Source organism: Artemia sp. Qi Xiang Cuo, chromosome 6 (genome assembly GCF_049724085.1).
Source record: "Artemia sp. Qi Xiang Cuo chromosome 6, ASM4972408v1, whole genome shotgun sequence".
In the NCBI taxonomy this organism is placed as follows: Eukaryota; Metazoa; Arthropoda; class Branchiopoda; order Anostraca; family Artemiidae; genus Artemia; species Artemia sp. Qi Xiang Cuo.
The window spans coordinates 42,717,893-42,732,169 of NC_142799.1; the positions used below are offsets into that span (position 1 = coordinate 42,717,893).

The 14,277-nt window shown below is 35.9% G+C and overlaps 1 protein-coding gene across 2 annotated transcripts in view; it reads right to left on the minus strand.

Annotated features, from left to right (window-relative positions):
• Positions 1 to 12,350: 12,350 nt before the first annotated feature.
• The window catches only part of LOC148951252 (speckle targeted PIP5K1A-regulated poly(A) polymerase-like), a 28,577-nt gene continuing 26,650 nt past the window's right edge, over positions 12,351 to 14,277 (minus strand). For both annotated transcript variants that reach the window (XM_089090207.1, XM_089090208.1), the window contains exon 4: positions 12,351 to 14,190. In XM_089090207.1, coding sequence (XP_088946333.1) covers positions 13,563 to 14,190 — 628 coding nt within the window. In that variant the 3' untranslated portion in view covers positions 12,351 to 13,562. The remainder of the gene's footprint in view (positions 14,191 to 14,277) is intronic.

Sequence of the window (14,277 nt, forward strand, 5' to 3'; positions counted from 1 at the left end):
AACCCGCAAAAACTATTGATTCCTCCTAAAGCTCTCAAGAATCTTTCAAATCCCCCGAGTTGAGAACTCAGGGCGAGGACTTAGGGAATAAACCTTCTACTTCCAGAGGAGTAGAAATTTACGAAGGAAGGGCAGGTGACACCTCAAAAAGTACCACCTCTAAAAGTTCTGATCCGGATTTGTCGGAAACCAGTTCCGAAGAGTCTGACGGCGAATCAGATCATAGAGTAGCTAAAGAAATAGGAAAGTCAAGACCGACCTCAGCAGCCGCTCACGGGAAACAAACGAAATTAAAAGGGAAAGAATTTTTGAAAAAACAATACAAAAAGTTTTACCTTATTTCGCTAGAAAAACTTAAAAAGAAAAAACCGTAAGAAAGAGAGGAGAAAATAACGACACATTCAGGTAGAACGGTTAAAATACCAGACAGATGGAAATATCCCTAATTAATGTAAAGAAAAATTTTAAATCCCTTATGAAAATCAAATTATGATCCACCATAATAAATTTAACAGTTTGCAAGTAAAGTTAAGCAAGTCATTATTAATGGAAAAAAAATAATACTAATACGAGTGATGTCAAAACATTGATGATCAGAGAGAAAGGTTGGAACAGAAAATAACCAAAGGTAGGAAGATCGTGGTCGACTGAAAACGACAACTGGCGTTGGACCACGTCTTTTGGGAAGCCTGGGGAGGAACTCAAGGCCCATGATTGTTTTTTGTATTTTTTTTTGTGTGCAAACGATCGTAGGAAGGGATATTTCTCAGTCCTTCAAGTGTAAGAAATTAGTATTTTTATGCCAATCAGGGCAAGTCAAAACAATACTTAAAGGTTGAATAGAAACTTCAGTGAGCTAAGTTTTCGTTTTTTGGATCAGAATGCTTCCAAAGAGAAACAAAGGCATTGATGTCTTTAGCTCCTTGGCGAAAAATTTAATTTCATTAGTTTATATCTATGACGTATACAATAACAGAGAGATCACTGTTCTATAGTTCTGTGACAAAAATATTCTTTAATTTCATTAGTTTAACTATGACATATATTGTGATTTAATTTTCGTGACATATTTTCGCAACTCAGTCACGTTATATCTTACCTATACTGACTCAGGCCTCCTCAGATTTTATATGAAAAATCGAACCATGTCCGAACAAAGATTGATGTCATCAAAAACAAAAATACAAATTTTTTTACTAATCGTTTAATTTCTACCAATAAGAAGACTGCAAGGTGATGACGGTGATATCTTTACTAATGGTCCTATACATGGATTAAGACGAGGCGAAATCTCCTCTCTACAATGGGCATAAGAGCTTTCTAAGATGTAGAATCCCTACAACCATTATTAAACTCATTAAGACAGGGCTCTTTGTGTATGTTTTGCAGTACTGCTTTGGTATCTACCCCTTTCTTAAGTTCATTTTTATGAAATTGCCTTCCACGTGAAGATTGAAAAATTAAGAAAGTTAAACTATGAAGAAAATTGATCAAAAGAAAATCAAATATGCCTAACTTGACTTAATAATTCGATAACCTGACACATTTCTAGAGCTTGATCTCAATCGTGTTTTGCTCTGATTTTTAGGTTCTTAGTGTTTAATCTCCCTTTTTTTACTTGCCGTTTTGTTCATTTTTCTTGCTTAAAATATCAGTCAAATTCTTATTTAATTATTCTAATAATCAATTCGTACTCAATTTTTTACTTTAATAATTTATTAAAATATAATTTCTCAATAAGTTATTAATTAAAATTTATCTCAATTAAATAAATTAGAACCTGATAATTTATTTAAGTTAGACTAAGGTTTATGTTTAACTTGAAAAGATTGTGCTTCATTTAGTGAAAAACATGTATTTTGTCAATTTTTTTCATGTTTCTCCCTTTTTTTTAGTTTATGCGAAATTTATTTGAGTAACATGTATATTAAATTATACAATTCTGATATAGTGACTACTAAAGAGATTTCCTCTTGAAACCTATGTTTCTTCACCCCCATTATACCCGTACAAATTTTAGCCAGTTTTTAGTATATTTTGATAGAGTGAATTCGTTCTTATTAGCTGATGTAAACACGACTAGTTCGGAGTGTCGGTTATTTTGAAAAGAAGTTTAGTTTTTAAACTATGCAATTCAGTAGGCTATACTCTTCTATCTGACAGCTTTATAAAATCAAAAAAAAAAACTACCAGTACAGAAGCGTCTAATTATTAGCTGATCCTGTTCATATTTATGAACACTATCATAATTTCTGTTCCAAGAGAAACTGTTGGAACTTTATCTTGTTACAATAAAAAAGAAAGAATAGACCCAAGTTACAAAACAGAATTACTATTACAAAATGTGGGTACGATAACCATAAAACAAGGGTGTCGACTCGTAACTAAAGAGTCAACCGTCCGAACGCCGTTAATTACCACAAGCACAAAGATAATAAGTCCCAAGATAACTAAACTCAAGGCCATCAACCTGTCATACACTATTCCCAGTTCAGAAAACGAGGAAATAAAAACATCGATATGGTCAAAAATAGAAAAGAATAAAGGGACAATAAGGCTTACACAAATAAGGGAAGCATTAGATTCACAGATTCCCCTATTTACAAATGAAGACCAAAGATTAACGTATGTGGATAATATATACGGATTGTTCTCAACCAATTTCTGGTGGAACATACTATTGGCCGTATGTTTTGTATTCGCGACTTCCCTGACCATAAGAATCCTATTGACTTTTAATTACGTAAAAATCCTAAGACTAAGAAGACGAAAACCAAGAGAAGAACACGGGGAAACAGCTGAAATGCAGAGGTTAAACCCGGAGCCCCATGAGAACGTCTAAGCCAAGAAATAGGGAAGACATTAGAAAACGAGTGGGTATAATTTAAAGTTTAATTCTGAGAACCCCATCGAACAGGTGGAAGGATGAAGTTAAATGATATTTAACGATATTTGAAGTTAAATTATATTTGAAGTTGAAGTTAAAGACAATTTGAAGTTTAATTCTGAGAACCCCATCGATCAGGTGGAAGGATGAAGTTAAATGATATTTAACGATATTTGAAGTTAAACGATATTTGAAGATATTTGAAGATATTTGAAGTTGAAGTTAAAGACAATATGTCGAAAGAGTCACTATAGTTTGATGTCAACTCGTCCAACTTCAATGTCCAATTTAAGGAACTTCACTTCCCCCGTGATTAACCTTGAAATCACCGCAAAGGTTAATAAACGCAAGCCATAAGCTAACGATTTTATAAGAGACACAAAGAACAATTTTATACGAGAATACATTCTCTATGTGCCTCAAAATATCCCAAAAGATAAGGCACCCTATGAACTATCGAAAAGCAGGTGAGAATGAACTCTGAGGGCATATTCACACACCTGTAGTTGAAGCATCATTTCCCAGTTGACAATTAGAGGAAGCCTGTCGTGTGAACACAATCGGGCTTGAACTGTCCCATGAAGAAACCACAACGTAAGTGCTTTAAAGAATTTTGCCAAGACGACAAGAGTGAAGGACAATAATTTACAACAGGAGGATGGAGTACACTAAGGACTCGAAGGTGATGACATAGATGTGAATTTACACATGTCACTTCCTAATAACTTTGATAACTCAAAAATCCCAATAGTGAAATTGTTTTAATGTTACCAGTGAATATGGTAAACCCAATATTGTTTGTTATAAATCATTCATGTATGTACAGCTAGACGTTAAAGTAAAATTAGGTATATTATTATCATGTCATTCATTTAATGTAGCGTTGACATAATGTAGTATGCCATATACACACAAAAATAAAAAAAAAGCCTTGCAAAAATAGAATTAAAAAATCTTTAGTATAGTAGCTAGCCTAGAACCATGAATAATCTTAGTCCGGTAGATGAATTTTAGATAGGGATGTAAAATAAAATAAGAAAAGTAATAGAGAAAATTTTTAGCACTCCTGATTAAGCCATAACATAAATATAAAATAATTATGTTGAAGAAAGATCTAATAAATTGCGAACGTATTGAAAGCCAGTAGGTAAGCATCTAATAATGACGGGACGTTATTAACTGATGGGAAGGGCGATATGTACCAAGATTAAAATGAGATGTATTTAAAATGCAAAAATAAAGTTTCTTCTTTCTCAAGATAATTCCGATTTCCTACAATTAAGCTACATCAAGTTTCAAAAATGAAAAGTCTTTAATCAGCAAAGAGAAAAAATTACAGTCAGTCTCAGAACGGCGCTAATCAAGCTTTAGATTTCGCTAAGATAGTGGTAATAAAAAAGGTGCCACGCACAATATTTCTAAGGAAGTTTAAACTATAAGAGCCGTGTGAACGTTTGAATCAGCAGAAATAATTAAGACGTATTATTGGACGAGGGTTCGCGTCCTTGGGCCACGTGAGCCAATGGCAAGCCAGTCCTTACAGCGCAGGACGAAAGAACTGCGTTTGGTAGTGGGGTAAAAGTGCTTTTTAAAATGATTCGCAATGTAGATTCAGGACCATTCAGACAGAATTCTTATATTCGTTCATCGTCGTCACTGTTATTGTCATTTGAAGTGACCCATTGCTGTGCACCTAAATAAGTAAGTCTCAATAAACCTATTGTGCTTTTTACCTGTGTTTATTTTATTTTATATGTCCGTATCTAGCCTACTGATAGCTAATTAGTTCGCATGTCTCCAAGGTAACGCTCCCAAGGGAATCGGATCTCCAGATAGCTCGAGAAAAAAGAGGCCACATTTATATGTCTACCTATTCAATTTTCTCCCATTAATTGAGGGCGGCGCTAGCCTAGTTGACACAATCTTTAGCGCTATAAGCGGCGCTATCGGAGTACCTATAAAGTGTAAGTTCACAGTTTAAGGTATAATTTTAGACTTGACGCGATCAATCTTCATTACCGCTATCAGGGCGGCCAGAAAGCTTTTATTGCTACAAAGAAAAGTTTTATTGCTACAATTTCGGCCCTACGTCCAAGGGCCGTTCTCAGCAAGACAAAAATATATAAAAGAAAAAAGACTCACAACAACATGCGACCAATAAAACCAAAAATTAAATTTTTTTTTCAAAGCAGTCCTAGCATCCTTACTTCATCAAAGTTCAACCTGGACGGTCCTTGGACATAGGGCCGAAATATTCATTCAAATTATCTTCACTGTCCCTTTTTTTCTTCGCGCTTTTGTTGCTTATTGTTTGTCTTAGCTTGTCTCTTTTAGCTATATCTTGATGCAACCTACTGCAAAATACTTGATAACTTCAATTCAAAATCAACGGAAGTTGTCTTAAAGCAAGGGTGCGGAATATCTTGTCCAAGGGTAAAATTTTACCCTCAAATCTGTATCAATTCTTCCCCTTACTGACGAACTTCAAATAAAAATGCTCCCCTAAAAAAAGGAGACCCTGCAAATATTTGTATCTGTCCTTCACCTACTGACTAATAATCCTCATTTCACAAGACACAGTAGAAACGCTGTCTTAAAACACAACAGACCTCCACTTGAGCTCCAACAAAAAATATACTATGTCAAACACTTCTACGAGACAAGCTCGTTCAACAGAACTAAGGACAACTTCATGTATAAACTTGAATGTAAAAGCCTCCTCCCCCCCCCCCTTCAAGAGCAGGATTCGGAAGTGAATGGAGTGCATTGAGAAGTGTGGGACTGTAGGAAAGCTTAATTCTGTCACTGAAAATAGTTTATGACGCTTAGAGCACCCGAGGAAGGTGCAGCTTTGCTGATCAAGAGAGCTGAAAGATTCAGCTCACCTCTGTCAAAGATGTCATATACGCAAACGGAGTCAATTCCTCGGTTTACTGTATGAGATGTGCAGCAGACTGCAAATAATGGTCGTATATAATTAAGTTTTGTTCAAGCATGGCAGAATAAGCTAGATTAGATTATTCTAATCCAACTTCGCCTATCGTAAACGTAAACATTAGCAAAATTTAGCATATTTGCAATGTGTTTACATGTTAGTAAAACTAAAAAAATTCAAATTGTATTGCAAGTGCTAAATTTCTTTAAAAAAAAGTGTCAGGCTCAAAAATTTATAAACAAATTCACAAAATTAATGTCGCATATCAGCCTTTATTTTTTGCAAATCCTTAGAATTCCTATCCATTGCCATGGTTGGGGATAATTCACTTATGGATTTTTTTAAAGGAATATTTGAAATGCGATCTTCAACCCTTCGATTAGAGGTGTATTTAACTAATATGACAAAAAAAAAGTTAGTAATGTCTCCCAGGTCACAGGAGATAGTAATAATTACGATTTCGTTACTATTTAAGTTTATTTGTTTTCTAATGCAAGTTCATTCAGGTTCAAACAGAAGCCTCGTCTAAAAAAAGGGACAGTTTTACTACCTTGTTTCTGCACCTTGCGATAAGGAATGTTTATACCAGGTGAGTAACCCACCTTCAACCACTAGTTTTCTTGTGAATTCTGCAAATGTTGTTTTTGAGATAAGGTTGTTGACGTAAGGGTCTTGAGGAGAGTCAAGTTACTTAGTGTTTTGGCTTTAGAATGCGCCCATTCAGCTTGAATAAGTTTTGACTTCCAAACCTTCCTAAAAAAATTATTTAACGTAAGATTAAATGAATCTCAGTTGTATCTTAATTTGGTATTTCTGTTTTAACAGTTTATTTTGGTTTGGAACAAGGAATCTTATTACTGTAATTGATTGTAGATAGAGCCCGCTTAAAAAATTAAGAATAAACATTTCCCTGTTACAGTTACCAGGAAATCTGTTCTACGTTAAATTTAAGCTGATTCAATTTCTATTTTTTAGTAGATAGCTCAGTTTGTTTTATGTATGGCTTACGTTTATGAAAATGGAATACCATTTTCGACCGTCTTATTAATCGATGTTAAGATTTTGGGACTTTTGGAGCCACGTATGCCATATCCTTAAATAGTGAATAATTTTTTTAAACTCTCATATAACTATACAAGACTGCTATCCAAAGGTACCATATGCCACTGAATTTTGCTCAAAGAGACGAATGAATGGTAAATGCAATGGAGGCCCTGCCCCCCCTGATTTTCTTGCGCCCTCTTTCCCTGTTGTTTTTCTTTTTTCTCACTCTCTTTTTAGAATAAATCTGTGAATTTGGTCAATTATTGGCACCTTTGTCACATTCCCCCCCCAAGATTTTTCTCATTGGCGCCCTTGTTACATTGCTCCCCTCCAAGATTTTGTCCTAGATCCGCCCCTGGTAGAAGCAGGATGCAAACAGATTACTTCTTACTTATCCTGGGTCTATCAGCAGAGGCTCTGCACCCTATACCCTAGGGGGAACTAATATGCACCTTTTATTTGCCATAGCTAGTAAAAATAACTTGGAATGAAAGTTAAAACTATAGATGTAAAAACCTTTTCAGGAAGGCACCATTAGTTTATTGGTTTAGGATCCATAGGCATATTTACTTCACGTAAAATAGAGGAGACTGACGATAAACTGAGAAGAAAATCTTCCAGTACTGGAAGCTCAGTGTTTACTAACGTAACTTTATGCAATGTATAGCAAAATAAAGCAACATTATTTAAGTACTATAGTTTTTTAGATGACTTCACATTTAAGACTTCAAACAACAATAATCCTACAAATAGTTTCAAACCTTATTTTCATTTAGAAATAAAAAAAAATATATATATACAAGCAGATAGCATGTCAATTTTCCTCTCTGTGAAATGCTGCTGAAAGTATTTATGCTAATAAGAAGTGTTGGTTTCGTGGAATAACTAGCATAGAACCACTGTAAGAATCAACGCTTCTTAATACCAAACCTAATGGTTTTCACTTTTTAGGACTGACGAAGCATCAGCTATTGATTTAGCTTTTCAGTCTCCTCAGCGTGCCCTGAGGAAAATACGTACAAAGCCATGAAGATTAGACAGAGCATCGGGCTACATCCTCCTATGTTTCAACAGATGAAGAACACTTAAGTAGCACTATTCGTGGAGATAGTGATACTGTTACTAAATTGATAATTTTTTAAGTTTTTAACAATTTCTTTTATTTGAAGCTGTACAAACGTCAATTATTTCACGTTTTTTTTTGCCAGCCTTTACGGTAAGTTCTTTTAAACTGGTAATGTCCATTTTTTTTTTTCTTTACTTGGTCAGGTTAACTTTTAAAAAATTTTTTTTTCAAAATATTTTTTTGTTTTTTCCAAATTCTATTATTTGAAGCTGTGCAAACATGAATTATTTCTTTTTTTGCAGTCCTGTGCATTAAATTATTTTGAAACGATGGAGTCTGTTTTTTTTTCTTTTTTCAATTGATCAGTTTGACTTCTAAACAAGATTAATGTAAATCAATAAAATTTTACTAAATTGATACTTTTTAAGTTTTTTCAAAATAAATTTTGAAGCTTTTTACAAAGCTCTATTATTTAAGTTGAGCAAACTTGAATTATTTCACGTTATTTAGCGTTTACGTTTAATTCTGTTGAAACGATAGTGTCTTTCTTTTTTTTGTACTTTATCAGTTTGACCAGTTTTTACTCGATTAGTTTGTATGTAGATCAATAGTATGTTGACAAGTTCATACTTCTTAGTTTTTATTCGAAACAAATATTATTTTTGTGCTAAATTCTATTGTTTGGTGTTGAGTAAACATGAATTATTTCTTCTTTTTTCTTTGCCAGCCTTTACATTAAATCCTATTGAAAGAATAATGTCTGTTACGTTTTTTTCTTATTTGGTCATTAATTTTTTTTTTTTATTCGTCAGTTTGACTTCTAAACAAGTCTAAGTGAAAATCAATAATATGTTACGAAGTTAATACTTAAGGAAGTTTTTTTTAAATAAGTTTTGAAATTTTTTTTTTACCAAATTCTATTATTTGAAGTTGTGCAAACGTGAATTATTTCATCTTTTTTTGCCAGTTTTTACAGTATATTCCTTTTGAAACTGTAGTGTCTGTTCTTTTTTTTTTTTACTTGATCAGTTAGACTTCAAACCAAGACTTTTGTAAATCAATAATATGTTACTAAATTAATACTTTTTGAAGTTTATCAGCTTGGAATTTGCTGGTTTTTTAGTGATAAGACTTACCGAGGCAGGACTTACCTCATTTTTGCGCTAAGTTAAGAAAATTCCGTGGCTTGGTCTAAGCTCGTTTTGCAGCGAGTTAAAGCTTAGCTTGTTTTTGCACCAAGTCTGAAATTGGGTCGTTTTTGCACCAGGTCGGTCCATAGAATTGATTTAATTTGTTTTTGAGCTGATTCAGGACTTGGCTCCTTATCCCACACTACTTTAGGATTTCTCATGATCAATCTTACATAAATATAGACAGTCTTTGTAATTGTTTTCACAACGTGCAGGGGCGAGAGAGGGGGGGGGGTTATGAGGGTACCCGTACTAAACAAAATTTTGACTTTTTACGGGGACGATTTGAGTTGTTTGAGTGGCTTGAGCTGTAAGGGTGCACGTTCTACAGGAAATTTTGACTTTTTACGGGAACAATTTGAGTTGTTTAAGCCTTTTTGGCATGTTCTACTTGGACAGAAGTTTGCTTTTGGACTACCGAGAAAATTAGTGAATTTCTTTTTGAGTTACCACAATATCAATTCCGTGACATCCTGAGTACATCCACTCCGCTCGCAATTCCCGAAGAGATCGATCGCTTGGCTGAACATGCTACCTCTGCAGTCCTTGAGACTGCAAGCGACATCCTTGGTAAAAAAGCCAAAGACGAAAAGCCTTGGATCACTGAAGAAATAATTCGATTACGTGACCAGAAACACCTACATAACAACAAATCTGACCGAAGCAGCCGAGATACCTACAAACATCTCAAACGGAAAGTTCAGCGTGAAATCAAAAAGGCATTCCGCAACCATATCGCCAAAAAGTGCAAGGACTGTGAAACCCAGTTCATGAAAAGCAACAGCCACAAGCTCTTCAAAATAGTCAGCGAGCTATCCTCCAAAAAAGAATCCCTCAACGCCCGTATTCCTAGACAAGCAGGGGAACGACATCAATGATGCCAAGATGAAGCTCGAAGGATGGAAAGAATAATTTGAGGAGAAACTGAACCCTGAAGTAATGACCGACAAAATGTCCTAAACTCCTTCCCAATCATAGATCGAGACCCCCCTCCACCTCCATTTAGAAGCGAGACCAAAGCGGCAATAGAATCCCTAAGGCGAGGCAAAGCTCCGGGGCCAGACGGTGTCACTGCTGAACTGATAAATATTGGTTCAGAAGATGTTGTCGACCTATACCACAGTCTTGTCTCAGCCATCTGGTGTACTGGACACGTCCCGCAGCAGTGGTGCAAGGCAGCAATAGTCCCAATACACAAAAAAAGCTCGAAGAAATAATACGACAACTACCGGCCCATCAGCCTCTCAAACCGCCAAACCAAAACCCTGACCACGATCCTGCTCCGCAGAATTTAAGCAATCACCGCCTCTGTTCTTGGCGAGTATCAAGCTGGTTTTCGATCGAGACGATCCACTATTGACCAAATCTTTACTGTGCGTCAGCTGATGGAACGGTTCATCGAGTTTCACAGAGACCTCTATCAGCTCTTTATTGACTTCCGACAGGCCTTTGACCTAATATGGAGGAAAGGCTTGTGGTATATTCTAAGACACTACGGTGTCCCCGCTGAAATAGTCAGAATCACTGAGAACATGTACAACCAATTCAAAAGTCAAACACTGACCACTGATTGGGCTCTCTGATGAATTCCCAACAACTTCCGGAGTCCTGCAAGGATGCACCCTCTCGACGCACTTGTTTAGCCTGTTTCTTTATGCCATCCTCTCCCTGATACCCGTCGAATATGGAGCCAGAATAGGAGGAATCCTAATTGACAAACTAGCATATGCGGATGATATCGACCTGATGTCCACTACCGCCCAAGACCTCCGGAGTCAGGCTGACTAAATCTCCAAAATAACGCAGGCGTTTGGTATGCAGATTAACGCAAACAAGACCAAAATCGTGGTCAAATCACGACAGGAGATAACAACCCCCCCTCGATAGTAATAGACGGTGAACAAGTGGAAACAGTCGATCAATTCCTTTACCTTGGCATTCTGTTGACGGCTGACAACTGCCACACTGTCAACATTAAACGCCGCCTCGGTCTTGTCAGCTCTAGCTTCAAAAGACTATCAAAGATCTGGAAATCTAACCACCTTTAGAACCATCTGAAAGTGCATCTATTCAATAGTCTAATAATACCCATTGTTCTGTACGGGTGTGAAATCTGGACATTAAAAGCTGAAAACGAGTGCAACCTCCTTGTGTTCAAAATGAGATGACCGCATTGGATTGCCAAGATCAGATATACTGACCATGTCACAAACGAAGAAATCCGAAGAAGGCTGAAGTCGCAAGAGACAATCCTGAACAAAATCCGAAAACAGCAGCTGCGCTGGTTCGGCCATGTAAAGCAAATGAATCCCGAACCCCTGCCCAAGATCGCGCTTGAAGGGACAACTGAAGGCCTTCGACCATGGAGAAGACCACGCAAAAGCTGGATCGAAAACTTTGACCGACAACGCATTGCCCAACTATCCCAAACTCCACTTGACAGAACAGCATATCGAGCCCTAGTTCATCAGATTCAGGAAGGAGTGGCTCCAAGACGTTCTATGAGGATGTACGGGACTTAAGTAAGTAAGTAATATCAATTCTAAAAATTTCAACTGAATAAGGAAAAATCACAACTTGTCAAAATCCCAACTTTGGCGTGTGACATAAATAAAAAGATAGGATAGAGATCCCAGTTACAGCTTGGTTGACTCTGGCTGAGCTTACAGAGTCACGCCAATGATCCTCGTCCCAAAACAAGTAATCGATCACGCCAGGAGTCGAACCCATGCTCCTCGGACAAAGGATTCCCAACCCAGCGCGTCAACCACTTAGCCAGGGCGGCACTTAGTCCTGGCTAAATGGTTGGCGAAGGGTATGGGAAAATATCTCCAAAGCAAGTCGGATATAAAGATCGGTTATCAGCTTAATATTTTAAAACCCCCAAAATATATAGAATGTTTTAATCATCTTGGTCCATACCATAGACATTTTACAGCCGCCACCTTCAGACCTTCATTCGAAGTGAAGGGAAATATGTTGTTTAAAATATGAAAGGGGTTCAAGATTTTTCAACCGAGAGCTGTGGCTTTCACGCATTTTTGTAATTTATAGCCTCTGAAGAATAATGCTCTTATACACAAACTTTACAATACACATTTAAAATAATTATTAAGATGCCTATTTGCTCTTTTAAAGAGAGAAAAAAAGAGAGAGAAGAGAAACAACAATTTGAAACCACAAATCAAGGTAGTGCAGTTTCCTATTTAGAAAGGAAGAAAATAAAACATAAACTCTTTATTAACGCCGTTTCAAGGAACGCACAAAATTTAGCGGGCTCAAATACATAACTGAATAGCCTTGAAAACTGGTTTTGGGTTCTAAAATTATCACCATTTTCCCAACAAAAAATGAACACCAATAAGCAAAAAGGTCACGGATCTTGGAAGAAAACCAGTTATTAGATTAATGTCAATGATTAATATTATTAGACTAAAATCAACCACTCTATACGCAAGGACATTTTTAATTTAGTCAAGGACACTGTCTGGAGAGGTGTCAATTCCTGAAACGTACCCCTCTAATCTGGATGAGCTATTCTACTGATATGCAGCAATATTTGCAGGAGAAATAATACATTTTTCATTAAATATAAATTTAGAAACAAATATTCATATCCTAGGTGATTTACTATTTTTTTCACGAAAAGACCCTTGTCATTTTAGCTTTCTTATTCAATCTTAATTTCAATTCTTTAAAAATTATTGCATGTTAAAGCTCCCAACGTAAATCATCAATGCATGCAGCGAACACTCTAAGAATATTCATTGCATCTAAGAATAAAAATATACAGAAACATGCGCATGTAAATGTATTTCGTTTTGCGAAATATAAAATACACAGAAACATGCGTATTTAAATGTATTTCGTTTTGCGAAATATAAAATATACAGAAACATCCGTATGTAAATATGTCATTTTGCGAAATATAAAATATACAGAAACATGCGTATGTAAATGTATGTAATTTTGCTATGTACAAACATAATATTTGGTCTTGCACAAGCGCAAGTATACAATTTCAGTGTTCCTATAAAGCTACGCAATCATTTTGTGTCGAACAATGGACGAAATCACATGAATCAAAAGGTTCAAATAAAACATAAATCCTAGAAAATTATCAACAGCCCTTGTTTTTTTTTTCTCTTTCCATTAAAATATATGCAAAAGAATCGAAAAAAAGAACAACCAGACGGTCGATTTTAAAGTAAATTTTTACAAGCCGCGGAGATAAATATACCAGAATAATTCCAGGGGCGCTGGGTTAAATCCATAATAACAAGGAAACAGAAGGGTTGTTCAGGTCCGTTTTCGTAAAAAAGGCTTCTTTGAAAGTTTATAATGCACTTTAGGGCCCGTCCCTTAATGCTTAAGCATTCAAGCCCTCAAGGAATCAAGTTTTAAAAGTCTTAAATCCAAAAAGATTATTTCCAGCAAAAGCTATTCCGTTTCTCTTTGCTTTTTCCGCTTTCTAGGATTTGCCAAGTTAGGATAAGCACTCACATCAAATAATTTTTTCAGACAGTCGTTTTCACTACTCGTTTCAAGAACCTGTGATGCAACCTGGCAACACTGCTCAAAACGTTCTAGTGAGGGCTTCAAAAATAGCCTTGTCAAATTGATGTTCAGTTCAAATGGATCTTGTAAAGCTATTTGACAGTTTAAGTCTATTTGATCACAGGCATTATTTTTAACTCTGTCTACATACAACGACTGGGACGTTGGAAGATTCAAAGCTTCAAAATTCTCTTTCGGGAGTAACACTCCATCTAATGCAGAAAGGACATAAGTTGAGTAATCCACTTCTTTTCCATAAAACATGAAGAAGTTGCGCAAAAGAAAACGGACTGACGTTCTGTTTTCTGTAACAAATGTTGGATTAGTATCAAAATCACAATGCCAGTCGTCTTCAAGAGATACATCATTATTTGGCTTAACCAAATCTTGAACAGCCGGTATAACACCTTCAACCGCCAGGAACAGAATAACAAACAGGCAAACTGCATAGTTGGAAAAGAAGCGTTTCCTGTCTGTACCGCCGCTCATTCCAAGGAGTTTAAACCAGTATCTAAATAAGAAAGACACTAAATTAATATTTTTCATGGATCAAATCATCCCCCAATAAATGCTGCATATTAAATATAAATATACATCA